The sequence below is a fragment of the Vavraia culicis genome, assembly GCF_000192795.1.
Source record: "Vavraia culicis subsp. floridensis unplaced genomic scaffold supercont1.16, whole genome shotgun sequence".
In the NCBI taxonomy this organism is placed as follows: domain Eukaryota; kingdom Fungi; phylum Microsporidia; family Pleistophoridae; genus Vavraia; species Vavraia culicis.
The window spans coordinates 22751-50684 of NW_007360619.1; the positions used below are offsets into that span (position 1 = coordinate 22751).

A 27934-nucleotide genomic window follows, 5' to 3' on the forward strand; every position below is an offset into this window, starting at 1 on the left:
TTCAAGTAACATCGATTCATATCTAACCGAAGAGCCGCTTATACATATGAATAAAACGATCTAGACATAAAAATATGTAACTGAGTTGCATGTTCAGTCTTATATATGGAAGCGGTGCGGTTAACTCTGAGAAAAGTGGCAGGCTTTAAACCCATCATCGTAGTTTCGAAATGACAACACGTTCGTAGCGCACAAATACGTTGCACCCAACATTTGCGTTAATACGGCCAAAAACGACCCTTTGCTACCAAAAGCACGTTTATTTACTACGTGTACTTCATTGTTTTACGGATGTGTTGACAGACCAAAATTTGTTCCCATGACAAAAACAACAGACACTGATACGGTTGATAGATTTTAAACCACAGGATCAAGCGCTAAACGATGCACATAAAATTTTTAGAGCTTGATCATGAACAGTACTTTATCTTCTGGTACAAAGAGTTGAGCTTACCAGATATCGCAAAATGAATTTATGCCTCTTGCACATAAACGATACATGGGATTTACATATTATTATCACCTTGCGAACATCCACCATTATTTCTATCAACCTAATATTGGAGCAAGCACGTACAAAAGAGCTTCTTACAATAAATGCGAATAAATCGCTGCCAGAGCAATTGACCACAATCTTGTTAAACACGAAAACGCACTTACAGCGAATTGAAGAGACGAGATACACGGACACTGAAGTAGGCTGAGCAACGATGCAGGTTGCATTTGACTTCTGAAAAACCCTGCAGAAGCAGGAAAGAAAAGTGCCGTTATCACAAACAGGATGGAACATCTGGTATTCTACTACATAAGCTCACGAAAACATACCTCTCACTACACACGTGTGTACAACATCTACCGAAGCGTACATCTCACCATAACTTATTACGTTTATTGAGTCCATACGGAAAGCGAATCAGCGTCTTAACGAAAGCACAGGCATCAGGTGTCTAGGATTCTTTTATTTAAATAAGATTTTTTTTGATTAAATTTCTATATTTTTTTATAGCAGCTCTTGAGACAAGACCATCCTCTAAAAGAAGAAATCCGTACCTACTTACAATTTCCTTTTTTCCTCCATTATCCAACCCTATGAGGTGGGCATTAATCGATGTCAAAAGCAGATCCTGCGAATTTGAATCTTCTGTGATTCCGATTAAAATCGGAAAGAAGAGAGACGCGTTGATGGTCGATCCTTCCTTATCATTTTGATCATATGTCTCGGCCAAAAAGATGCCAAAAGCCTCGACCAAATCGAATCTAGACGCATTCCAAACGATACGTAGAAGATTTACCTGTTTCAGGACCTCATCAATATCCATCCTAAAATTCGATACATCTTTGTACATAGCCAACAAATAGTCCACAACGTCCGTAAAGAACGTGCTCTCAAACTCTTCCACATTCTCGTCCACACTCTCGTCCGTTTCATCAATCTGATTTAGATAAATAATCCCGTCCTCACCGTTCGATATCACCAAGCACTCACTCAAGTTCTTGCTAACGCTCACATCATCCCACAAAATACAATCTTGTATCACATTCGCTTTGATCACACATCCATTACATATGTTCGAAGACTTTATCGTAGTATACTCTGTTACCTTGGATTTGCCCAAAACTGACTTATCTATGGAGCAGTTCACTTGGATGTCGTCGATGATATAATTCCCGTCCCTGCATGTGTAGTGTTTTTCAGGGTAGTTGATGTAATCCTCAAGAGAGAAGGGAGAAGATCTTCTCGATCGAAAATCGGTATTTATGTCAAAATAATCTTGCAGGGTTGTGATCGACTTCCCATATGCAACACCAAGGCTCATCATGTTCTCGCCGGCCTGGTTCTCGACACTCCCAGGGCACGTGCCTATTTTCTCACTGTATTGCGTGACAACGTGTGAAGTGAACGATAGACTGTTCAAACTGATGGTTGAGATGTTTATGATCTCTTTCATGGTACGCGTTCGCTTGTAGGGGATCGCGTCCGAGAGAATCGCATTTATCTTGTACCCGTAAGCGTTGAACACCTGGAACCCCTTGATCAAATCTTCGATACTTTGGAAATCAAAGTTTTCAGTAAAAAGAGGGAACGCCTCTGAGGAAATTACGAACACACGCGACTTCGACAGATTAGAGGCAAAGTCCACCGTTCCATACCTTTCTATCAGGTTCCACACATCCGCTTTAACGTTTCCCTTTTTGCTCTGTTCTTCGTAGTATACGATCTCGGATCCACACAGTGCATACAGATTGTTCATCTTCCTGGTTTTTTCGTCAAATAAGATGGTTGTGAGGATGACATTTTTGTTACTTTTCTTTGACTTGAAGTGTTCATCCAACATGAAGCGCAAATCGTAGTTCACGAAAGTGTTTGCGTAGTACACGAGCAAATTGTCGACCCGCCAATCCTTTTCATCGATTTCTCTCAGAATGTCACCAAGCGAAGTGTGGCTATTCGATAGACAGTTAATACTCAGCAGCTTGTTATATTTTGTTCTCTTCAGATATTCGAACACAATAGACACGCTTGAGCCAGCAAGTACGATCTCCGTGAAGTTGTTTTTGAAGAGCAGCTCCAGTATATACTCAATTAAAGGAATATTAGAAATCGGAAATAAGGTTACGTTTTTTTTCACCGTAAACACCGAGTCCGGAATGTTTTTCGTTTCATAAAAATCACAAACTAAGAGTACTTTAATCATAAAGGGTATTTCGTATTTTATATTTTTATCTTTTATTTTGAAACAAAAACTTTTTGTGATAAGTCAAACAAATAGAAAGCTAGCATTAAAAGACAAATAGATAAATATCAAACAAGTATAAAAGCCCGTCTATGCACCGCTATCATCTTTGCTGTGGTTTTTCCGTAATACCTTTTTAATTGTTAGACATTTATTTTTTTAATTATTCAATTTTAGTGAAATAAAGGTAGAATTCCTTGTTGGCCGACTCTGTCAAACCTTTCAATGATAAGTGTGTTGTTTTGTCTCTACAGAACGTTTCAAAATCCTTTTGCAATAATTGTGGCTTTTTTGCAGCTTATCGGTTTTTGGTGGGCGTTTCAACCGCTCAAATAAAAAGCACCACGGTTTTTGAAATGACCAACTCGGTGTGAGCAGCCAATAAAAGTTCATGATCACCCCACGAGTGTTGGCAGAACGTTTGAGAAGTTAGCAATACTATGCTCTGGAAATTGGCCCAATTATTTAAAAGGAGGTAAAAAAAATTTATCAGTGCAGTGACCTGTTTCTATAAAATCATTGGGTCACAACACGAACAAGTTATTGGTTCTTCGCCAAACATATCACATCTGTTTGAGCAACCAAATATATCAGAACATCAACAGCAATTAAACCGACACATAATTCTTTAATTTATCACTTAATACACGATACTAAATTTCATCTTCATCATTAAAGTGCAATAACATTAATACGTTTTCCTGTCCGTTCACTCGGCTCTTGATCTATCAATTAATTTACATGTGCGGATAAAACGATAGAAAATTAGACAGTTCAAAAAAGATATTAAAATGAGTCAAGTGATTAATTTAATGTGCACAAGACGAGATGAACTGGTTTGTACACGTTTGGTTATTCATTCTTTCTGTTCGTGTTCTTTAGTGTGCGCAAAGGGCGTAAAGTTACTGGTTTGAAGCATTGTGGAGTGTTTGATTGTGGACAGCAAGCTTAAACTGTAAGTAGGTTGCTGTAAAGTTATCTCTAATATTGTTGATGATCATGTTGTGGTAAAATACTCAGAAATTTGTAGTGAATATGAAATGATGCATTTCATCAGTAAGAGTACTGCAATCGATTAGTGTGAACGCGCTTGTTTACCAACAACATGAAGCTTTTTGTATAGTTCCAGTATAGCAGATGTTCTCTCGGCACATTTCCTGGTGATAAAATGTTTATACACGACTTTTTTTGAACCTGTGTCTGTGTGTACAAGTAATTCCTTAGTTGAACTTAAAACGAGTATTTTTCCTTATTGAGATGGCATTAACTACAACTCGTTATATCGGTAACTTATCTGTAAAATAGCAGTCGATTTATCTTGCCTGCTGTTTTTGAAGTTCATTTATTCAGCTATTTTCTGTTGGTAGTCTAAAATTAGGCGAAGAATTTAATCAGTTTAACTATGGAGCCATTCATAGCTGTTTACACTCAATATCTACCAAAATACCCGCATTATATGACTTATTCACTTGAATATCGGTGATCGGATACTGAATTCTATCCAGGGCAACCTGAAGACCTTCTGGTATTAAACCATATAGAAACTGTTATACGCAGTAAATAGCTTTTTTCTGATCATTCAACACGATTGCAGATATACTAAATGCATTTTCTCTGATTTTTTATTTATTTGTGACGCAGGTACGGGAGAAGCTTGCTGTCCCTTGTATGGAAATTTTGCCTATTCTGAAACACATCAGATAACATTCTTACACATGCGATTCGGTATTTTAAATCTGTATCTGCGTACAGCGTACAAAAAATTCGAGTCATAAAATACCTTTACGGAGGTAATTTAATCATTCTGTGCTAGATTTGCAATTCACAATTTTTAAAATTTTTGTATAACCTCACCAAATGATGGTATTCGAATTGAGATGCCATTCGAATGAGATCTCACAAACTGATTTTACCTAACGATAAATACTGAGCATGACCAGATGAGAACCAGTGAATGATAATTTTGCTAAAAAGTCAGCCTTTACAGATCTAAAAAATAAAATACGTAATACATGAACAGAATACGCGGAGTGTCATATATTGTATGCCTTTTACGATATAATACACAAAGTACATGTTCATTGACCAACTCAATTATCATTTAATGATAATTATGCCATCTGACCACAAAAATGATTTATTTTTTGGTGATTAAATTGTAAGAGGCGTGTTTTAACACGCAAAAATGATTGTCAATCATTCTAGGTTCGAGACTTAGAATGATAAAATTAAATAGAGAAAGGAAAATGCTTTTAAATTGAGTTCTTGGCTTATATCGATTGCGACTATTTTCTTTTAACTAGCATGTTGGCAGCATTGCTTGACGCAATACGATATCATTACACAGGTTACTTTACACGTTATTTCAAGCGTGTTTGTTGGTAGTGAACTAGCAAAACATTCTTTGGTCAAAGCTTAACCCAGTATCACAGCGGATGCGGTTGTTATTCATGCTTCAATTGATAAATACTTCCTAAATCAAGCTATCATTTTTGAATATTTCAGAGTTCTGGACATTTTTTTGCGTGAAGCCACATTTCGCAATAATTGGTTTGGTTCAAAGTAGAAAAGTTGAAAAAAAGGAAGCTATCAACTTTCTTATTTTTTGTAGATATTCAAGTTCTTCTTCTTAGTTGTGTCATACATTGGCAGCGTAATATGAAAACCTGTTATGACTATTGACCAAGTATCGAGGTGTAATTCATAAGAATGCAAAATATAATGATTTGATCAGTTTCACTCAGTTAAAATTATAGAGCCGAGAAGAAACACTACAAATCATCAACCACCATTTGTTTACTCTCAAACAAGCCATTAAAGATTGTTATACGTGCTAATAATCCAGTTGTAATTATATATATTTATTTAAAGTATGTTAAACATGCGCAAAGCACCTATCAATCCAATTAAATTTATTCTGTTTTAGCTGTATTTCCTAATCTTGCTTTTTTGTCTGGTGAATCATGAAAACTTGTGACAAAGGTTTCAGCAAAAAGTTGAATTCGCTTCTTTGTTGCTGTGGTATGGAAATTAAGATGAATAATGAACTGTTAAAGGATGCTACGGTTGGATTGAAGAAAAACATAAAGGAAATTAACAAAGAAATAAAGAATCAAAGTACTATTCTTGAAATTATAGAAAATAAGGCGGTCGAAAATGCACACAACGTGGTTAAGGCCCGCAATAAGTTTGAAAAAGCGATAGAAAGTTTGAAGAGCGATTATAGGAACTTTATAATTTTGTTTCTGTGCTCCGTGATCGTGGTACTTTTTATAGTTATTTTTTAATGAAATATTCAAATAAAAAGCGTTCAATCCATTGTACTAGTGTACGTATTTTGTTGATAAGAGCTATAGTGACCGTATTGTTTCTGAATTTGAAGGATAGCAAGCATTGTCGAAATGGTTACAGATAAGTAACGAGCAGGCTAAGCATCTGTCATTATCGTTCGTCTCTATGTCTTGTGGATCATATCTTTTTCTCCATCAAACACATCACGAATCTCATACTGGAGGATTAATCTGGACACCAGAAACGAGGTATATTAGTCTCTCGCTCGACTATCTAGAGTTTCTTCTCCTCTCATATTTAGATGTAAAGCAAAAACGTGCCAGCTTATCTGCTTAATTATTCTGAATCAGAATACTTAAACTGGTGAAAACGCTTCCGCAAATATGCTGATAATGTTATGAAACGAATAAACATTATTATTGGTAACAACGTTTTTTTCTCCTATTTGACACAGAAAATGGCATGGTCGATGTCAACCTAGAATGAAAATCATATTAAACATAACAAGAAATGCAATAAAGGACTTTACTTAAACTATTTGTATTTTACATAAATATTTTCCTAAATCTGAAAAAGAAATTGGTGAAAACTCGTTGGTTTCATCGTACTTATCCAAAAGATCACCAAAATTGGGATTTATACCTTTAAAAATGCACATGATCTTATTATATATGTTTTCAAGTATCGTATATTCCGTACATGTACCTTTTTTCATTTTTTCAAAAATATCTATAAACAGCAAGTGATTATTAGTTGCCAGTAATATTCTTAGCCATGCATACACTATTTTCTTCATAATGCAAATATTTGAAGACCTGAAATGGAGTTCTTGATTCGCGTGAGGGTTTCTTCCATCATATATTTTTACTTGCTCAGGTTTTATTTCTATTTGAGCTTTAGCAGTCTTTTCTTGCCTATTTGAACCGCTAGAACTATTCATTTCAAGATTTCTGAACACATCTTCGGACATATTAACTTCCAAACAGATCTCACTGAAGCGCAAATTGCGATTCAAGAGGCGCTCATCGTTTGTTCTCATGAACTCCGCCATACATTTCCCTAGAAATGATCTGGCAATTTTCATTTTATCTATGTTCACTATTCTTAGGATTTTTAACCACTCTTTATTCGACAAGGTTATCATTTTAGAGGCAATGTACTCATAGGAAGGTTCATATATCTCAAAAACATACTGTGGCACCGTACGATCCTCTTGCCATCTATCCAGTACATGTTTCATTAGCTCGTCGTATTTCAACGAATACGCGGCAACAAGCGCCATTTTTAATGGCAGTTGCTTGATCTTCCCATGTAAAATGCTGATATACTTTTTATCAACGTTGTAAACGATGTACAGGTAGTACAGAAAGGCTTCTTCAACAGTTTCAAACTTAAATTTGTACGTAGACATGTTTCTTTTTCGACTTTTTTGGTTTCTCGTATGAACAACAAACTTGAAATTAAGAATGCACAGAATAACGATCAAAGCCGACTTGTATACCCGTTTTTTTCTTAACAAAAAATCGAGTATTTGCCTTTCATCCTCACCTGCGTCATTTGTTATCATCTGTAACGTCCCCTTTACATCACCAAGCACTTTCCAATTATCTATTTTGAAGAGATATGCCACATCCTCCTTCGTCTTGTAATACTGTAGCGCGGTGTGGTGATTGATTCTTTTGCTTGCAATATCATTGGCAAGCTGATAAAACTTCACCAAATTTGGATTCTGTTCGAGAAATCTTTGCATGAGCTTGTGGGGGTAAACTTTTCTTTAAGGCAACTTGGCAAGAAACATTGGTTACCTGTCTCGAAGGACAGTAACTTATCCATGACAATAATTCATATATTCATATAAAAGATTATCATATGCTATCATTCCTGCGATGCTACATATATGTACGCGATACGGACCGCTAACAAGAAGATATTTTCATGTTTTAGAAGAAGAGTTTTCGAATTGAAACCACTATTCGTATTTCATGGTGCAAGAGATGAGTGATAATGTATTTATAAAGCACTTTTAAAGCCAAGTTAAGCAGTAAAACAAATGTTGTAGCGTACGAAACGTCATTTTTTATAATCTACTATTACTCCGAGAGTTTAAGTCCTCATGAGATGTCTCCTCAACTAAATTTTCGAGTGCCGATACATGCTTCATGGTTCCTTGGGATCAGAATTTAATATTTCCGTTGATTGTTTTTCTTCGCTATGAAAAAAGTACCAATTAACAGTACTTAAAGGACTCTTTACGATCCTAAACGGCTAGAAAAGATCGTTTCCTGCTAATTTTCAAGGTAATTTGACAGCTCCAATATTTTTAGCGATAGTTACAACCGGTTCTGTTCAAAATCACTTCAAATCGAATTTAGCTTCAAGAACCGTATCGACCACATGATGTGTGCAACAGGCAGAATAAACGAATTAGAGAGTAAAAACTACGATAAAATTATCTAAAGTGTGACCAAATCTAGAGCACTTATTTAACTAATCTTTACGAGGGAGTATTTCTGCGAGGAACGAATGTTCATACCAAAATACGCTTGACTATCATCCCAGGCTTCCCAAAGAACAACGATGCCTCTATATTTGCCAACAGAATAGCAGAAAGATCCTCTCAAAATATATCCACACACAACACTTTCATCCCCCATGCGGTAAACGCGAGCACATCTTTGTAAATTTCCTTTATCACACTTAAATAAATACGTGAACTGCGATTTTAGCGCACATGGAAATTTATATGGAAAAATAAAGATATTGCTTTGTGTGTCGCGTTCCTTAGTGATAGTTTGATTAGTAGGACAAGGTGACATTTTACTGTTATCGTTCTCTTTTAATGCCAAATAATCATATCTCTTTCCTCTCGGTGTTCTAAAATATTTCTGGTTCTCTTCGTAAAACACTTCCTTCTCGTATTGTTTGTACCAATCGCTATTTACATCATCGAAAGGAAAAACAAAAAACCCATAATCTAACGATAACTTCATGTACTCTTCCAGTCCTATTATTGTCCAGACTCGGATGATGTTACCAAATATTTTCTTCAGGTTACTGAAAATAAGAACAAGTGAAAATTCAGCATTAAGTTTAACAACGTGGTCCTCTTGTATACTGCTGAAATAATCGTCGATCATTACATCGCTCTTTGTAATGGTACCATTGGTCAACTTATAAACTCCGGAGCGTGATAATTCCTTTTCTTTTAGTACTTCGAATATGCTTTCTGTCTCGCAAAGAATTTCCTTTGCTTGCAAAAATTCTGGCACAACACTAGCCGTTACAAGAATGAGGGTCTTCTTTGTCTTAAACAGATGGAACTTGCCTTCATCATTGAAATGTAACGTAAAATGGGCATCACCATTGGACGTGTAGTAACGTCCTTGTCCGCAACTCTGATCATCATTTAGCTCTTTCCTGTTTATTGACGCATCTATGTCATGATATTTGTAGTTCTTAAGTTCCTGTTCAACGCCATAATCTATACGATAAACATATCCATGGTAATGAACCATGTTATAAATATAATTTCCGCCTTTGTGCAGAAGTGAAAAAGTCTTTTCAAACCGTTTATGAGCAATTTTGTGTCCATTAACATGTATCATACTGAATCGTTTGCCGTAGTAATCACTTTTCTTGTTTCGCTTGCGCTTTCTGTAGTGTGATGCCGAGCGCCTACGCATGTAAAATGGTAATTTCTGGAATAACATGTTCTTTTTTCTGCGCGATGGAAGAGATTTTTCCAATTCCTGTATCTCATTACTGCGTTCACCGACAAATTCATGTGCATCAATAAACGACATTTGGGTACAAACCAATAAAATTTTTAATATTTGAGTCAGAAATATTTGTGAATATAACCGAGTTTGTGCAATGAAGATGTTGTGGCCTGATTTATGATGGATAAACCAATTTTGTATATTGTGAAATTGCAATGTGGTCCTTTTGGCCAAGGACTGGGAGTCATATTGCTGTAAATTTCGAAAATGTATTTTCAAGATTTCGGTACTAAAAATGCGTTTGGCTGTCTCCTCACACAACAATATCATTCAACAAACACACTTTTCCGGTCAACAGGGATCGATAATGGCTACTAGTCTTTAGTTCATGAGAAATTAGTGCATCAGCTGGCATAAAACCTTCAGGCGCATCCCTACCACAACAGAAAAATATGCCGCAACCGCAATATTGACCATAAAGTGCAGGCCATAGCTTGTACTACATCTAGATCTTGGAGACCACCCCATTTTAACATTAAATAGAGAATATTTCACAAATAATTGCAGAAGCAAAGATTCGTACGGTTCACATTTGTTGCATTTACCCCGAATCACGAAAAAATCAAGTGGCAGGTATTGCTCACCACATGTTTTGTCACCTATATAATAACGACCGAGTGAATTAACATTCGAATGCTACCTTAATCCAATAAAAAAACAAATCAATATGTGTAAATAGACACGATTACCAATAAAAATAACTTTTATCCCACTGAAAAACGTGAAACAGGAGAGAACAGCTAAAAAACGCTAAGCAAAACGTTAATGTGACAAAAGATGAAAATTGCATCACTAACCAGGCTTAATCCCATTTTAGGAACAGAAGCAGCATGGCTAGAAAATAAAAACACAGATGCAAGCTGTATAAGGTGCTATTAACCGATAAACAGTACAAATTAACTAAAGCGTTTTAATGTTGATTTATCAACTTCCCGTAGCTGTAATAGGCTCGTCTTCGTCATCACTAAACATCTTCTTCGTTCCCTTGAACAAATCAATATTGATGTTCTTCTTCAATTTGACTGACTCCTCGTATTTGCCTGCGAGATAGCTGACGAGATAGAACCATACGAGCACGATAATCAACGAAATGATCAGATAGAAGAAAGATGCTCTACGAATATCGGTGGTGTTTATGATATAATTCGATGCTAGCAGGAGCAGTGCTCCACCGGCTTTACCGAGTTTGCCACACACACCATCGTAAATTCCCTTAAATCTTGCTCGGTATCTTTTGTCTATCTTCATGCTCAATGTCTCCTTTGCTATATCAAACGCGGCATACTTGCAAATCTTAAAGAATGACACGGCCAGCACACATGCAGTCTCCTCAAACGACAGGAACCACAGTCTATTTTTTTCACTTATATCAGACTTCAACATTGCATTTACGGGTGGAATGTTCTGTCCATCTCTTCCCGTGTTGAACAGAGCGAGCATGAAAACTGACACGAAACCAACTGTGGCAACCAGCGGTGGAATCATACCTACTATCTTCCAGCCTCGGCTCTGGATGATGCGTGAAAAAGGGGATACTAGCAATCCAATGACCACTGATCCGGTTATAAATTGTATTATGGATGACTTGAGAAGAACGTGGTTTCCGGTGTCTTTCTTGTTCGCCATAGACACAATCTTCAAACTGCTCTTGTAGCACGATTCAACCATGTTTGTACCGATGTTGTAGGCGAGAACGATTCCACATATTGCGAGGACAAGCTTCGACTTGAACATAAGACGTATTCCCTCTGAAAACGACGGTTTCGCCTTCTTTGATCGTTTTTGTCCTTCACCTTCAATCGTGTACAAAACCTTGCCCAGAACATTCTTTTCAAGAATAATCTGGAAAACAAGTGTTGCCAAACAGAAGACTGCAATGATAACAAACGCTATTCTAAGCATCATCTGCTTAACGTAGTATGTCACGATCTGGTTGTAATACTGGTATGATAACATCGTGAGCGATGATCCTATCAGTGCTATGTTCGATAACACATAGAAAAGTGGCATGAATCGAATGAACTGTCTAAATGGGCACACATCATTCGAAAATGACATGAAAAGAAGTGAAAGTACCATCGTACCCCACACCTCAGATGCTACAAAGTGCAGCGTAGATGTCCAGCAATTCAGTGTAAGCACGATTGCTGACACCGACTCAAGCCCTTTATACGCCATTTTAGAATCACTGAAGTCATCTGTTGCGTTGAAATTGCTTGGTTCAATCTTGTCTTGTAACGGCAGAATCACCACACCATAAAGCAAGAAATACGCACCAAAAAACGCAATAACATAGCTCATAATTCGCTTGTTCGACGAGATGGTAAGACACTTCTGTACCAGTGCAGACGCTGCTATTGACACAGGCGGGACGTAAAACAATTTCAAAAAACTGATAGACGCTGGAAGCTGTCGCTTGATGATGAACGAGTCTTTCAACTCTCGTATAACCGAATAAATATAGGCGATGCAAAAGAACATCCCGCCCATGAGCCAGAATTTGCCATCTTCAACCTTCGCCACTCTGTAAACACCAAAACGCCCGGCACGCCTTACGGCTAGCTGCTCAACCTCATTCTCTGTCGGCAACTCTGTCTCACGAGCTGAATCAACTTGATTTGACATTCTTATCGGGGGTAAAAAAGCTTTTTGATAAATTTTTATTGGAAAATGAAAATATGGAATATTGCATATTAAAATTAAAAGGCACTACTTTTGCTGCAAATAAAAGGATTATCTACGTTTTCTCAGTGTTTTAACATTTTATAGCTCATTTATACAGCTCAAAAATATTTAATGATACAGTATGCGATAAGGAGGGAAAATACTTAACAAACACGATAGATATGTAATCATTATGCGGGTATAAAAACATATCAAATATGATGAAACCACGCAGAGATGAAATATTATCGAATAAGGAAAAATGAATAAATTCGGAATATTTTTTATTCTTCAAAACTAATTGGTCCGTGGAACATACAAAATCATCTCCTTTTTATATCTCAAGTGGCAATTTTTGCATTTGTTAAATTTGATCTTTATTGGACCATTATTATTCAAGCGTATACCCGCACATAATTAAACGTTTTTAGACCAGCCATTGTCGGAAGCAAATCTTGTAAATCAAAGCCAATGAACCATGCCTGGTTTAATGTGATACGATTTTAATTAAAATCGTTAATTCTTAATCAATAATATTTGATCATCTGGTTGTGAACAGATCTTGAAACCAACCACATGCCGTGACAATAGAACGCATGAGCCCATCAATCATATTTATTGTTTAATATCTGAGTGTTGCTCGTTGTTACAATGTATATATACATTCCGTGCCAAATTGTTGTATATGGTACTGATGAACTAACTGGTCAAGCGGAAAGCTCCGTTGTGACGCACAAAACTGTTCAATTTAGCGCTAGAATATTGATGACCCCCTACTTGGAATAGATAAATATAATCTTAATGACTTTTTTGATATATTAATGTGGTATTCTAAGACCACTTTTCATTCCTTAAAGGGAATCGACATAAATAAAAATGATAGATGGAAAATGAGAGGAAAAAGAAGATGACAGCTCTCTAAAACTATTAAACGAATGAATTACAACAAAAAGCATTGCAACCAACAAATTTAAAAACACAATAGCTGAAAATATAGTGGGCATTGTGCAAATTTGACGAGGCAGATCATCGATCATACTCAACCTCGCCAAAGGAGAGGCAGCGAAGTAAACATACTATAATAAAAAGAGTAATTCATGAGACAACCTTTCTAGAATGGCCACTGTCGCTGGTCATTGCTGAAATTACTACTATAATTATGTTTTACTTGAATTAATAAAATAAAATGGGCAAATTGGAATTACAGAAAATTAGAAAAATATTAGTTTTTGGACGTATACATGGATAAGAGTTCTATTAGCGTGAAATTACAAATGATAATGCCTGGCATGTAAAATAACTGATATTTGACACGAAGTCAGGAATCAGAACACCTGTGCCTATCATTGGATATGTGTGTCTGTTTGATAAATTAGTATATGATAGCAAAATGAATTATTGTCTTTGTCAGCGTATTTTTGTATTTAAGCCGGAATGTTTTCTATTAATCTGATGAGTTAGTAATAAAATGCTTTTGTTAAATAGTGTCATGTCAAACCGAATTACTAATTACAAATCCGCAATCAATCTAGGAAGAAATGAAATGCATGTTTTATCAAAATGCTCAAATATTCGGTTATATAACCTTGTAATGGTTTTGAGGGAACAATTCAATAAACTTTCACAAAATAGCTCAGTAGTACTAATATATCGTTTTGCGTTGCAACAATTATTATTTTTACACGTTCGAAAGCCCGTAGAGAAAAAACCAACATATATACTGTTAAATCCTCACAATTAATAGACCGTTTGTTTTCAATTTTATGCATCCCAATCAATGGTCATCCTATCATGTGAAACATACTTTTCTACAGCAAACCATTAATATCATAGCAATGTTCATTATTATCTCCTTTTTCCAAATTAATCAAGTACATGCTTTATTTGCTATTTTACCTCCAAACATTTTTTTCTACTACCTCTGAATTTGATCGAACGTCACTTCTCAAAAGAATTGTATATATTTGGAAAATCTAGATTTTTACGATACGGAATACTTTGAATAGCACAATGTATGAAAAAATTTGAAAAAATTTTACATTAGCTAACACTAGATTAATTACTTGTTAATAAATTTGACTTGTAAAACAAATATGTAAATCCACATAACATGGTGCGTATTGTTCGGTATGAAAAAAGAACATTTGCTTACCAGATATACATTACCGTTATATCATTTTTTAAAAAATTGAAATTTAGTACTTTCACTCTGAACATGGTCTATTTTTGGTGTTGTTTTCCACAGATAAAATGCCTTTTGATATAAATATTGGTAAATGTTAACTGCAATTAAGTGACTTGAAGATAGATTTCAAATTGATTTTTTATATTTCACTAGCATATTCAACGCTTTCTAATGGTAGATACTATTAACTCCTAGCTTTGTGCGAAAGCGATACCAAATATACACTATTAAATAACAAAGTTGTTTAAGCAAAGTTTAAACGATTATACCAGTTTTATTATGATGCACAAACCAATTCATATAGCAATCACAGTTTGTAAACAAAGATATAGTTCATTCCAAAAACTCTTTACACTCTACAACATCAATTGAATGCTATATAACGTGAGAAGAGCATTTAAAATAAATCGAAATAGCACTGATGTCTTTGGAAGCAACACATGAGTTTGCAGTGTTTGAGTTTTATACCAGCGCTTTTTCATTCGTGACAAAAAACGAATCAAAAGACACTGCTGGTGCTTTTTAAATAAGCTGCTTTAAATAAAGGCTGTTTGTATGCAAAAGAATTTTGAATGCATTTCTATCTTATGGAAACGATCTCATAGGATAATGACGAAATAACGGAGTATCTAATGTTGTATAAGCCTAGCAGTTTAGACCTTTTAAATTGAGTAATGGATCATTGTTGAACAGTGATCTCGGATAGTGGTGATATGCTTGACAAGAAGCGAACAATAAATAATCTTAATGACCGGATAAACCGTTCCCACGGGAAAATTATTCAGCGAAGCACCATGTTAGTGCTAATTACGTTTTTACAAGCTTGAATAATCTGTCTTGTCCCACTTTGTTGTAGTGTGCATCACTATGATTATGTGTAGAGCCAGGTATGGTGTGCAGCATGTCACTTCATACCTTACCTATTTTATATAGCTCTTCTGGTTCAGGACTGCCTCTTAACCTGCTTCTATAGTTTTATGTCTTTAAACGGGTAGTATACCAGTTGAGGGGAAAATGACAACCATGCAGTAGTTTACTGCACATTCATGGATAGTAAATTTGTACGGAAATATTTTTTTATTTGTAAGTTGTTCAGGCATATTTCTGAACACAATGCTATATTCTTCCATCAACTTTGTTCAATTTTGATTTCTACAATCACTTCGTCAATTTAACGCATGCATATACTTTCTAATTTATTTTGCATGAATACATATTTTTTGAATGGTGCAAGCACAATTTATCTCTTCATCATTGGCTAGTTTTACAGACTATCTCATACCACAGCCATATAATTTTGATTTATGGTGATATTTCTAACGTCAAATCGATTTTGGAACCGAAAGTCTTATGTCATTCAATTACCGTCACCTACCATCTTGCGATAGTGAGGGTATGCATCCTCTATGGACATCTACCTTCCACCTGCTACCTATGAGTTAATACTTCTCATTCTCAAAATTTATCATTTGTCTGTGTTCTGTTGTCATATAACAGACTCCTCGGGCATTTGCCTAAATCTGTCTATAAAGAGAGAGTCGAACATAGGCCACCATGAGCGAAGAGATTGGTCTTTTTCTTCGGATACTTAACTTTGGGATGGAACCTTGTTCGATGCGATTATAATATGTAACAAGTTCTTCAAAAAAATGTATATCACAGGATGCAAACATTATAGTGTTCAGGTAGTAACATCTACAAACGGTATTTCCGTATCACATATTTAAATTTATCCTAAATTTTAGTAATAATCTGTTTTCACAGCTTTTAATTTGCAACGGCGCTATTCATATATAGATTATTCGACCAGCATTTCAAAAGAAATGAAAAGACAACCAAAAGCTGATGAGTAAACCAATACCTGTCTAAATCAGCAAAAACTTTTCTTGATGTGAAATAGCGATCTAAAAAATAGTACTTAATTTATTTTCCTGAAATATCCGTGACTTTTCTTACTGTGAGTCATTTATTTATCTCCACATGCGAGACAACAGCTATTTTTACCAATAACATGTCAAAGACGCAATTGTGCCAACGATTAATTCTATATTCCCCATCAGGAGAAAATAATTCGAAAAAATAAACTTATCACCTTAAAATGGACCAAATTTTACATATAGTGCTATGCTTTTATCCTGTTGTATGAACGGTATTATGTGGCTAGCTTTTAGTAAAAAACATAAACGTTTCTTTTTGCATCGAATATCAAACCGCTCGAGTTTTTCTCTGCCTGGTGCAAACACAAATTTTATTTGTACAACGTTACGTTGATATGTACTTAGATTTTCAATGCGCAACTTCTCAAGTCCTGCCCAAACTGAAGTATCATTCACCACATTCACTTGTATCATTAATTCTCTACAGTATTTTAAGGTCTTGAAACCTCCCACACGCTAAGTACCTGTTACAATAACAATACCTAAAAATTTATATATTTCACTAAGTTAGTACTATCCATGTATAATTCATCATATATAAGCCTTGATTTTACGTTTATATGTGTAAGAAAAACACATTTATCCGCTATTCGCATGTCAAAACTTTAAAAAGTTTTACAGAAAACAAAAAGCTACCCCAATGCAAATCACAAGCAACACCATTTTTCAGTTAAATAGTAACTCGAACAAAATTATACAGCATCTGATAAATCATTACAAGAAAGTGATACTGGTAATCGATGACAAAAACAACACGCAATTTGATAATATATACGATTTCCGTGGTGTAAATATCCATAGTACACTGATAAAGGATAGACAACTTATAACACGCCATAGATTTTTTTTTCTTGTGAGACGGGGGTTGTTGTCAGGAGTGGAGTACGACTGCATTATTTTCAGACTACAGAAGCTTGATTCCATAGAAATATCGACCTTCAAAATTTTTTACTACAATAACATCAAAAGCAGGGATCTATGTGCTGTGTTTGCGTTTCTTGGTGAAATAAATGAGATGGATTCTATATATTTGCATAGCAAGAGATTTTTCTTGCCCAGCGACGATAAACCGGCTATAAGTCCAGATGTGAAGATTGTAGTTTGTAAGCCAACGCGAGATGACAGCCTATGGACGTACTTAAGGCTGAAAAATGCCTTAACTTATAACACAGATGAGGTGCTTGAATCTGTTTCATATCAGCTGGCGTTCGAGAAAATGGTTGAATACCTGAAGAATAACAAACATCTTGTACAGAAAGCAAGTAACTACAAACAAACAGATGTATCGGAAAAGGAATATGAACGATTGAACGTGATCCATAGAAAATTTCTGTTGTTGAAAGAGCTGCTTGAAAATAACAAAGGTAAAAAAATATACGTAGCCTGCAAACGATCAGTGATTTTAAACTATGTTGATTTTTTTAATGAGCATGAAACCGATGTAGATCTTCTGATATATTATGATGTTATAGATGTAAATGTAAAAGCTGACAAGTACCTGTTTATTGCGGATGATAATGCTTGCTTTGCGAACATAGTCAAGATTTGTAAAAGTATAAAGAGAGACGACAGGGCTTATCGCCTCTTCAGATATGTGAACGAATCAGAAGAAAAAATTAGCACAAAAAAGGGCGCCTACGTTGAAAAAAGTGTTGCTCACGTTTTTTTAGCACGGTTACTGTGCAATCTGAAACACTTGTTCGAACAACACTTTTTGTTCATCGCCAACCTTGAATATACGGATGTTCACTACAGCAGCAACAAGGGGTTTGTGTGCCATCTGAAGTTGCCATATGTGAGCTGTGATCCGGTATTTACAGAAAGTCACATAAGCCAGGTAGAGAAATCAAAACGAGCCGCATTACAAGATGCTGCGTTCAAAGCGATTAAAGGTTTGATGGCATGTGGCTGCTTGGATGAAAACCTATCGCTTATAAAAGAATATTTTATTATCAACAAAGTGTATAAATCATGGCTCGAATCAACATATAAAATCGAAAATAACTATTTGGATCGATTTGATACCGAATACCAAAAAAATATTAGTAGCATAAACACCTACCCCCTTGAGTATTTTTTTTCAATCTTAATCCAGAACGAGAATAATGAGCAACCGGTATTCATAACACATGTGTACACGCTCATTTTTAAGCTTATGCAGCATGTTGTCAATAGTTGTGACTCTACTTATGTGAAGAATGTTTTCAAGCAAAAGTATATGGTAACACTGAAGAAGGCTAATTTCCCAAAGATTAAGTCTCGTGCCATTCCCAAGTGTTTTTTGAACTTAAATTTGAACCATTTGTATGCATTTAATTCAGACACAGGCATCATCTGTGGCAAAACATTTCAAGAAACAATAGAACTTGAAAGCGCATCGTTTGAGTATTTGGGCGAAATCGATACTGATGATCAGCAAATGTCCTTGATTGCGCTGTATAACGTGCTGTTTTTTGGAATTCATTACAAAAAGATCGGTTATAACAGTACATATAACTACTTCGTCGTCCCTCTGAAAAACAAAAAGTTGTTTTTGAATGGTTTTGCAGGTAATTTATATGAAAACCAAGAATACACTGGATATCTGTTGTTTAATCCGTTTAACAAGAACTTTTATGTTTTCAAAGACTGGTCTGATCAAAGCATCAATGATAATGTCATTCGAATCGATAATGGCTCCAACGTCGACGATCATCTTCTGAAGGAAGAGAACGATAGCAACGGAGAACTTATATCGTATCTAAAATACTTTGAGCAAAAATACGGTACTCATTTAAAATATACAGCAGATAGCGATAAGAGATTGATGTTTAACGGATACATATACTCGCATCGCGGAAAAGGGAGTGCTAGTACCTCGCTGCTATCCTCAGAAATAATGCGTGTCACTCCATGTATCAAAGATATTTTCGAAAAATATGTTACTTTCACATATGATTTTATTTATTTCGAAGTATTGGCTTTAGTTGATGAGGCAAGGGTTGGTTTGAATCTTCCAATTTCCTTGAAACTGCTTTCCAACTGTTTTATATCGAAGAACGACAAATATCCGGATTACGAAAGACTAGAATTCCTAGGTGACTGTATTCTGAAGTATCTAGTTACAAAGTTCTTCATGCTTTGCTTTGAATATGACACCGGATCGATTGTTGATTCGAAATGCCGCATAATAGAAAATTCCAATTTAACACTTATCGGAAAGAAGCTTGAGTTGGAATCATATTTCTCTAACCTAGTTTTTCAACCACCTTCTTTGAATGATAATATCTGTAAACAGCTTCAGCAGTACTTTAACTTCAAGAATACTGCCTTTAATTCGCAAACGGCGGTTTGCAACCAAATAAGTAGTGAGAAGACGTATGCAGATATTGTTGAAGCGATAATTGGAGCATGTTATGTCGAAAATGACCTGAGTGTGACAGAAAGAATGATATTTCAGTTAGGAATTATTGACATCTCAAAATATTCTGATAACATTGTTGGTGTTTTTGACGAGACCGATGGTGGCAAGAGTACGCGTAAAAAACAGAAAATAAGTACAGATAAATTCTTGCGGGACATCTTTGAGCTGGATGGTGACGTTTCTATGGAAGTGCTTGTGAGAAAGAAGACTTTTGACTTTTTTTATTACCTAGATAACTGTAACAACGGGACGTTTTTCCGGTGTAATAGATTTTTGGTCAATCTGGCTGAACACCACAACGTTATGTCTGAAGAAAATATTGCTGAGGTGGAAGGGATTCTTGATTACAAATTCAGGAACAAGGGCTTTATCGAGAAGGCCATGATTCATCCGAGCACGAGGGACAATATGTTCGGTACGCGATCCTATTTTGAAAAACTTGAACTGATAGGCGACTCTGTGCTGGACGTGTTTGTAACAAAGTCAATTTTCAACCAATACTCTTGCCCTTTTGCCTTGCATGAAGCACGAAAAAATCTGGTAAACAATCAGATATACGGAAATGTTTTATACACAAGCAAATTGTTCAACTATATAGAAACATGTTTTGACAAGGATGAATTGAGGAATAGTTATCTTGTCAACAACTATAAAAAATTATATGGGGATATATTTGAAGCTATTAATGGTGCTATTCTGTTGGATTTAGACTTTAGAACAGATTTATATGAAAAAGTATGGGAGTCTCGCATCAAAGAGTGGCTATGGACATGTTACAAAGTTCGAAAATCGATTGAATAAAGCAAAACCTACCATAGATATGTAGTTTAAATTTTCCTATGTTATTACCAGTCAGAGCATAAGAATCTTTTAGTTTTTGTTCTCGCTATCGCTTTTTATGATGCGTCTGACTTTATTATTGTTAGCATTTACCCTCTCATGTTAACGCTAAATGAAGTATGCTATTTGAACAACATTATTATGAATCTTCGGCATTTTTTACCATGTAACAATAAATTTAGCCTTTTTAAAGCATTTCAATCGTTGAATTATGTTGGCAGAAACGGATATTAAACATTCAATATAGGGCCGTTATTCGGTTTTGATAATCACTCAATGCTATAAAAAGATCGATGGTGATCCACTTGAACGATTGTGCGATTAAAAGCTCGATCCTGACAATCAGAAAGTGAGTATCTTGGATAGGGTTATGCATGGGAAAATAAATAAACATGTTTGAAGTAAAAGCGGTTACGATCAAAAGCCGTTTCAGAAGTGACATCAAGCCATTGATAGTTGATAACTTCATTCTATCCGTACTGCGAAAATATGAATGTTACCTGAAAAACGAAACCAAGCCATCACAATCTACCAAAATTTCTGAATAGAATAGTTAGCCAATATAATCGACTAATAGCATATAATACCGCAATGTAGAGAAGAAACACCCGAGAATAGACGGAGATTAGCACACAACGATTTATTAATCAGCCTCAGATATTCTCTGTAGGATAGTATCAATCTCACGTACATCTAAGTATTGTAACTCGTTGTTGTTCTTGGTATAACATACAGATATGTTTCCCGGTGAAAATTCGTTACCAATTGACTCACTAAGCCCCTTTACAACAGTAAACAGAGCCCTGTTGTGATCAAGATCCATGTTATAGCCTTTTTCAAGATATTTGTTCATTTTCATACTATTCTCGCCGATACCTAAAGCATAATAAGAGTAGAATACTGCAGAGGTATCTGTGTGGTACAATAGAGGGATGTCATCATCAAAACCAAAAAAGATAGCAGTAAAAGCCATTGGTCGCTCCCCAGAACGCTGAATGAGTTCTTGTCGTTCATCCGCTAGACTCCTAGCAAGGATGTCAGCGGTCACATCGAACCCAAGCTCATAAGTTTTTCGAGCCGCCATATCTCTGACCTTTTCAACAATTTGATCCACATCGGCAGCAAATCCTGAGATCGCGAGATAAACCTTTTCTGATATTTGAACTATGTTGAGGTTCTTCGGCACCTCAAGACTTTCGAACGTCTGCTTCTTTGCAGCGCAGTAAATAGCATCCTTTGTCCTTAGCACTATCATTGGTATCCCCGCGGATGCCGCTTCTAAAGCATATTCGACCAGTTTCAAGGTTCCTTCTGGGCAGAACTCAGCATAGTACTCGTGCTTGCCTGTCATCAGGGGTTCGATATTTTGCAAATTATTATTTTTAGTCATCATGGGTGAATGTTTAATAATAGAACGCCATTTAGCAAATAAAAGATTAGGACTAGAAAAAATAACGCATTTGACTTGTTATGAGTTAAACCCATATCGACATACAGAATGTTTCTCAGGCACAAAGGATTTGAAGTACATGTTTATTGAGCCAAGTCACACGGTTATTCATGAAATGTAAGGTATTTAACACTCGATACACATTCTATGTTGCAACGCAATTAAGGCTGACTCTTGATTTAACATTTGAATACTTCTGTTTTCTTTAGAAGGTAGGAAGAGCCACTAAAGTATATAAATAGTTAAAACATCCAAAAAGTTCTTTATTGCGCATTTATATATCCTCAGCTCCTTCCTGGTACTCCACAATTTTTGCTAAGGCATCGCTGAACTCAGACTCATCCCTTAAGTTGTAGTAGTCATTAATCAGTAATTTTTTGTAGTCATCGCCTGTGTTTTTCAGATTATATAGGTTCTTAAGTATTCCAGGTCGCATTCTTTGTTTCGCATACTTGTTAAAAAAATATACGCAGTTAGAACCAAGAAGATCCGAAAACATGTTTCTAACCTCATTGAACAATATCTTATTCGCTTTTATTTCCTTAACAATCATGTTATCTTCAAATCTTTTCTTTAAATTTAGCAGAGAAATTGCAATATCGAATTTACCTGTGTTAACGAACGTAATCATTGACTCATTGATGATTTTTAGATTATTCATCACCATTTCTTCAATATCGTCAAATCTTTTACGATAAAACACGGATGCATCGTGGTATAGAAACGATAAGTTGATCTTCTGTATCTCTTGTATTCGCAAGCTGTGCATTTCCATGGATATGCCTGGTAGATATAGCAAGTAACGGCAAATAAATAGATGTATTAGCTGTATTTCATATCCGTACTCATCATTGTTCTTGTATTTGTAGGTAAGATAGAATGCCAATATGACAAGATTTTCTTCTCTGGAGCCTATCAGGAGAGAAAGCAACAATTTTAAATTGACAAGACTTGGATCTTCATGAAAGATGGCGAGTCTCTGTTCAATATTGTGTTCAAAATAATCCTTTAGTGTTGCTATCGGATGAATTTCATTTATTTTTTCCAGCTCACTTACACTTGAGATGTTCTGAATCAATTTTTTCTGTGCGCACTCCGACTTTTCGTAGTAAAACTTGTAATAGAGGTAATTTAAGGTCGGTCTCTCAGGAAGTTCGATATTCTTTCTAATAGCGTACTCATAAATATCCCAGTCATCCAAGTTGTCGAGCAGAAAATTAACGGTTTCTTTATCGCTCGCTCGGTCTTTACCCATAGCAAAATATATGCACCGGCCATCCATAAAAAATTCCTTCATAGTCAAAAAGTAACAAAGATCTCTCTTGTCTGTCTCTTTAACAAATGCATACACCTCGTCTTCCAATATCTTATGTTTCTTGAGAAAATACATACAGTTTGTGCTGTAAGAGCTGGATTGTATTATTTTCTTGAGCAATTTCGTATGATGCGTCTTTTTTTCGTATATTATCTGTGCAACGATAGAAAACACCGTGAAGTGATTTCCATTGCGTTTTATCTCTTTGCTAAGCATCACACAACTCTCGTATTCATAGTTAAGCAATGCCACTTCGTATAACTCCATCGGATCGCTGAACTTTAACTTCTTGAGCATCTTAGTTTGATTCAACCCGATAAAAACGCATTTGACTATGTATGTGTAATTAGAATCAAAAATCTTTGGAAGTTTAACCTTAGATGCTTCAAGGAATCTTTTCATTTGTATCAGCGAATAGGCATAAATTATTTCTATTCGCGGATCAGATGCACCTTTCTTGCGTGCCTGTGTTATGCGGTCTATGACCTGGGCGTAATTTTTGTTTTGCAAATCGCCGATGATTTTTTCAAACTCGGTTCTTACGACCATTCCACAGGGGTAAAGTTCATATGATGAAGTTTTAGGGACCGCAAAATGTTCTTGAATTGCGGGTCCGAAATTGGGAACGATAGGGTTGTTATGACCTATTTTAGCATAGGACTGTGTATCAATACGGAATAATTGAGACAATTAACACACGAGCATGGTACGTACGGAGGAGATGTTCATATAAAACGGCACATGACCAATATAGACCACCGAATGTTCGCCTAAAGTAACACATGTTACCAGAAATTCCTACCACAAACTACCAAATTTCATGTTATAACTTAGCAGGGATTCAAGCAAACGATTCTATTAAAAAAATGAAAAAAAAGAGTAAAACTTCCAATTCAAGTCCGACCACGAATTTTTGAAGATGTGTGCGCACGTTCATCCCGCTGAAATAATGTACATAACCGCTAAAATTTTTTATAACTCTACATTTTATGCATGTGGTACTTTTATGGAAGTGTATACTCAAATTATTCATTCACCAAGATCATGGTAATATTTAAAATATTACTGCAGAGTGTTGCACCATCATGGTAATTAATTTATTACTTAATGCTGCAATTGCAATTTTAAAGCGTTCACGTGAACTTCCTTTAAGGATTATTTCGATAATTTCTATAAAACGCTGGCCGGTGAGCTGAATGAGATTTGCAACAAACTAAAAAAGGGCATTTCACACCAAATCACAGCAAAATGTACCGTATAAACCATCTACTACTTTAATAACTATAAAACTCATCACATATGTACCTTAGCTATAATTGCCATTTTAGTTTGATCGGTGTATAATGTTTTGGAATCGAGGCTGTCTATTGTAAAATCGATTACCACAACACACATCAGAAGGTTAGCAGCAGAATATTCATACATTTCTGTGCAAAACCGCATGTGGCCGTGCTTGACGCCCTAATTCTATTTTTAGCCAAAAATAAAACATTTGCGATCTATTCTTCCAGCATTATCACGCTATTTAAACAGCAGTGGGAAAACGTATCTAAACATGGACTTATGCCATAAGCAGTAAACGGAGGATCAAGATGCAAACAACGTTTTCACCAGATATTTTTCTGTTAAATTGCTATTAGAACGATTGACTGAACTGAACACACCATAACGATCTGTTGATCGATGTTACGAGAACTGATAGTTGTACCACAGTCTAGAATACCAAATGCAACGAGCAAAATGAGCAGAGAATAAGCAAAAATATAACACGATTAAAAGCTTAGTGTATTAAATACGGTTTAATAAGCAATTTGTATCGGTACAGACCACTGGCAAACACAATTATCATTTTCGTTCTTCCATCTTTTTCAACACATCATTTTGTTTGTTCAGGAAACGTGAAAACGTCGATGTTCGTGTATTCATGGAAGAGGGCGTGTTCGAGCTGTTCTGTACGCTATTCGTGGTATTTGGAGAAAAACTGTTCATTGGATTGAACAACGGTTGTTCTTGAAAGATATTTTGCTGAATGGATGGAGGCTGAAAACTACCGGTAGGTTCATTTCTGGTCGGTGTAGAGGAGACATTATTTCCCGATTGTGGTGCAACAAAAGCTGTCTCAGTTTTAACCTGCTCACTCTTGCACATACGCTCTCTTTCTTCTAGTTTGTCAAGCTTATTGACAGCTTTCGCATCCAAAAGTTTTAAATCGTCCAAAAACTTAGCCGCAAGTTGCCGATTACTAAAAGCTGAATCATATACAGGTGCACTTCTGTGCTTGATCAGGTATCGCGCACTATTTAGAACCTTTATTTTTTCATCGAAATAGCCTAAATAGTTCTCAAATGTAATTTTCCTATTCAGCATTGCATTCAGCCGTGATAGTTCCTTTTTAATACTTCTCTCATTCACAGTTTCCAAGAACTTGAGTTTTGTATATATTAATCGGTAATTTTCGCTGTCGGGTAGGTCGTCGATGCTCTCGAATTGGTACGTATTGGTCTTTATAGACATAAAATCATTCATCAAGGAGTTAATGTCACAGCGTAAAGATGTCTTGAGAACTTCGTCGGGATTTTTTGGCGCAGTCTGACTTGATATAGATTCTTTTTTATCTATGGCAGAAAAACGTGTTGAACCTGTAGTGTTCCCAACAACAGCACCTCGCTGAAATAATCCGGTTATTGAATCGCCCGCTTTTACATCCACAGCTGTCCTATCTTTATTTTTTACTTCCTCTCCTGCCACGACACTCTTGGCCCCGTCAGAACTACTTCCGATACTACTAGAGCCGACAACATTCAGATTTATCGTTGTATTTCTTGGTTTATCTTGGATCGAAGCATCAAAACTCTTCTTTTCTGGTGAGCTATCCTTAAAAATTGTCGTTTGTGATACATTTTTAGCACCAGTCTCCCTTGTAGCGCTGGTAAAAAGATTGGCCGCCAGTGTACCGGTTTTGCTGCTAAACAATGATGTAGACTTAAAAGCTTCTGTAAGCCTACTCGATTCCTCCTGAGCTTCTGTACCTTCTTGCTTCGTCTCCTTTTCTTCTCTTTTTGGCGCATTCGTTGCTGCTGTGCTCTCATCAAGCGAAAGCTCATTAAAATCCAAATCTGGTTCCATATCTAGCATGCTGATCCTACTGCTAGACTGATCACCAGCACCTTTGTCATTTTCTATTTCTATCTTATATCTAGTCAACGTATCATTATAACCAAGTAGATATACAAGGTCCCTAAATATCACAATATCTCTCAGACCAACGGACTCACCATTTTTATCGAGTCCCATCACCAACAACTCTTCTTCTTCCTGATTGATAACCTCTTCACCTCTATAAAAATACCTGAACTCCTCGTCATCATAAAGTATTCCTATATCCTCAAATTCAGCAAATGATAGTGCACCTCCCGCCAGCTCTATGCGCTGCTTTACAACGTGATTCTTATAAATGATAATTTTTTCGTTCAGCACACCGTACACATTTTCCTTACAAAACAGTAACTTACCACTCAATTCATCAAATTTTTCTAAATTTTTATATATTCTCAAGGTTGAGCTTGGTTCGGTTAGTTCCACGATAAAACCGTCTGACAAAAATCCCACTTTCGAAACGCACTCATATTCTCCCAGTACCTTGAATTTTCTATCATAGATGATTAACGTGCTGTTTCTCAGCAAACCAATATTGTCGTTGAGAAAAACATCCGAGCACGCATCCACAGTAAGCCTTCCATCTCCAAAGATCAAATCGCGCCCATCATAAACAAGGACATCATTTTTGAAGCAAGCGAAGTCTTTACAATTCTGTGCACATGTTTGGCCTGATTCTGTGGTCAACACCATGTCTGTTTTGAGTATGTATACGCCCGAAGAAGAGCAATCTATCCTTTTCACATCTTCACATTTGTCAACTTTCTTGAACTTGAGACTCATGAGGAGGGTGTTTGTAAACGAATAAAAAGTTGCAAAATACGGCTCAGCTACAGAATAAAATGATGGTTGAGCTGCAATCCCTGGGCATCAAATATTTTAACGAGTATTCGAATGTTAATACGCATCAGTTCATAATCTACCACCCACAAAAAACAAAGCAAGTGGCTAATGGATGGAAAACAAGCATTTTTATAGTCATTGTCGGAACGAACATTCTTTTGGTGAAATAAATACTTTTGTGGCCGTTACCTTATATTGTGGTAACACCACTGTCAATATTTATACCTTGTGCTGCACATACAATAAATATCGACAAATAAAAATGTGTTGACAAAGACTTTCCTACCACTAATACACCTCGTTCTCCCCCATTCAATATACTTTCTCCGGTGTACT

At 35.9% G+C, this 27934-nt stretch overlaps 10 protein-coding genes across 10 annotated transcripts; 2 read left to right on the forward strand and 8 right to left on the reverse strand.

Moving 5' to 3' along the window:
• Positions 1-152: 152 nt before the first annotated feature.
• On the reverse strand, positions 153-790 carry VCUG_01124 (uncharacterized protein; the record flags this gene model as incomplete). Its single annotated transcript, XM_008075956.1, has 1 exon — positions 153-790. The coding sequence occupies one exon, from the start codon at positions 788-790 to the stop codon at positions 425-427; it is 366 nt and encodes a 121-aa protein (XP_008074147.1). The 3' UTR covers positions 153-424.
• Positions 791-951: 161 nt separating this feature from the next.
• VCUG_01125 (uncharacterized protein) lies at positions 952-2696 on the reverse strand (the record flags this gene model as incomplete). The annotated part of the gene is made up of 1 exon (XM_008075957.1): positions 952-2696. The coding sequence occupies one exon, from the start codon at positions 2694-2696 to the stop codon at positions 963-965; it is 1734 nt and encodes a 577-aa protein (XP_008074148.1). The 3' UTR covers positions 952-962.
• Positions 2697-5698: 3002 nt separating this feature from the next.
• VCUG_01126 (uncharacterized protein) lies at positions 5699-6022 on the forward strand (the record flags this gene model as incomplete). Its single annotated transcript, XM_008075958.1, has 1 exon — positions 5699-6022. The coding sequence occupies one exon, from the start codon at positions 5699-5701 to the stop codon at positions 6020-6022; it is 324 nt and encodes a 107-aa protein (XP_008074149.1).
• Positions 6023-6546: 524 nt separating this feature from the next.
• Positions 6547-7776, reverse strand: VCUG_01127 (uncharacterized protein; the record flags this gene model as incomplete). Its single annotated transcript, XM_008075959.1, has 1 exon — positions 6547-7776. One exon carries the CDS (start codon positions 7774-7776, stop codon positions 6556-6558), a length of 1221 nt encoding a protein of 406 aa, XP_008074150.1. The 3' UTR covers positions 6547-6555.
• Positions 7777-8495: 719 nt separating this feature from the next.
• Positions 8496-10075, reverse strand: VCUG_01128 (uncharacterized protein; the record flags this gene model as incomplete). Its single annotated transcript, XM_008075960.1, has 1 exon — positions 8496-10075. The coding sequence occupies one exon, from the start codon at positions 10073-10075 to the stop codon at positions 8510-8512; it is 1566 nt and encodes a 521-aa protein (XP_008074151.1). The 3' UTR covers positions 8496-8509.
• A 626-nt stretch (positions 10076-10701) lies between these two features.
• On the reverse strand, positions 10702-12434 carry VCUG_01129 (uncharacterized protein). Its single transcript, XM_008075961.1, has one exon. The coding sequence runs from the start codon at positions 12428-12430 to the stop codon at positions 10730-10732; it is 1701 nt and encodes a 566-aa protein (XP_008074152.1). The 5' UTR covers positions 12431-12434; the 3' UTR covers positions 10702-10729.
• Positions 12435-17231: 4797 nt separating this feature from the next.
• Positions 17232-20807, forward strand: VCUG_01130 (uncharacterized protein; the record flags this gene model as incomplete). Its single annotated transcript, XM_008075962.1, has 1 exon — positions 17232-20807. The coding sequence occupies one exon, from the start codon at positions 17232-17234 to the stop codon at positions 20793-20795; it is 3564 nt and encodes a 1187-aa protein (XP_008074153.1). The 3' UTR covers positions 20796-20807.
• Positions 20808-21201: 394 nt separating this feature from the next.
• VCUG_01131 (uncharacterized protein) lies at positions 21202-22242 on the reverse strand. Its single transcript, XM_008075939.1, has one exon. It carries the CDS (start codon positions 22225-22227, stop codon positions 21478-21480), a length of 750 nt encoding a protein of 249 aa, XP_008074130.1. The 5' UTR covers positions 22228-22242; the 3' UTR covers positions 21202-21477.
• A 261-nt stretch (positions 22243-22503) lies between these two features.
• VCUG_01132 (uncharacterized protein) lies at positions 22504-24303 on the reverse strand. Its single transcript, XM_008075963.1, has one exon. It carries the CDS (start codon positions 24146-24148, stop codon positions 22559-22561), a length of 1590 nt encoding a protein of 529 aa, XP_008074154.1. The 5' UTR covers positions 24149-24303; the 3' UTR covers positions 22504-22558.
• Positions 24304-25367: 1064 nt separating this feature from the next.
• VCUG_01133 (uncharacterized protein) lies at positions 25368-27538 on the reverse strand (the record flags this gene model as incomplete). The annotated part of the gene is made up of 1 exon (XM_008075964.1): positions 25368-27538. One exon carries the CDS (start codon positions 27536-27538, stop codon positions 25445-25447), a length of 2094 nt encoding a protein of 697 aa, XP_008074155.1. The 3' UTR covers positions 25368-25444.
• Positions 27539-27934: the final 396 nt, after the last annotated feature.

What these genes read in the sequence shown, in the direction of transcription:
- VCUG_01129 (XM_008075961.1), bottom strand. Translation starts at nt 12,430, where the DNA reads ATGTCAAATCAAGTTGATTCAGCTCGTGAGACAGAGTTGCCGACAGAG.
- VCUG_01131 (XM_008075939.1), bottom strand. Translation starts at nt 22,227, where the DNA reads ATGATGACTAAAAATAATAATTTGCAAAATATCGAACCCCTGATGACA.
- VCUG_01132 (XM_008075963.1), bottom strand. Translation starts at nt 24,148, where the DNA reads ATGGTCGTAAGAACCGAGTTTGAAAAAATCATCGGCGATTTGCAAAAC.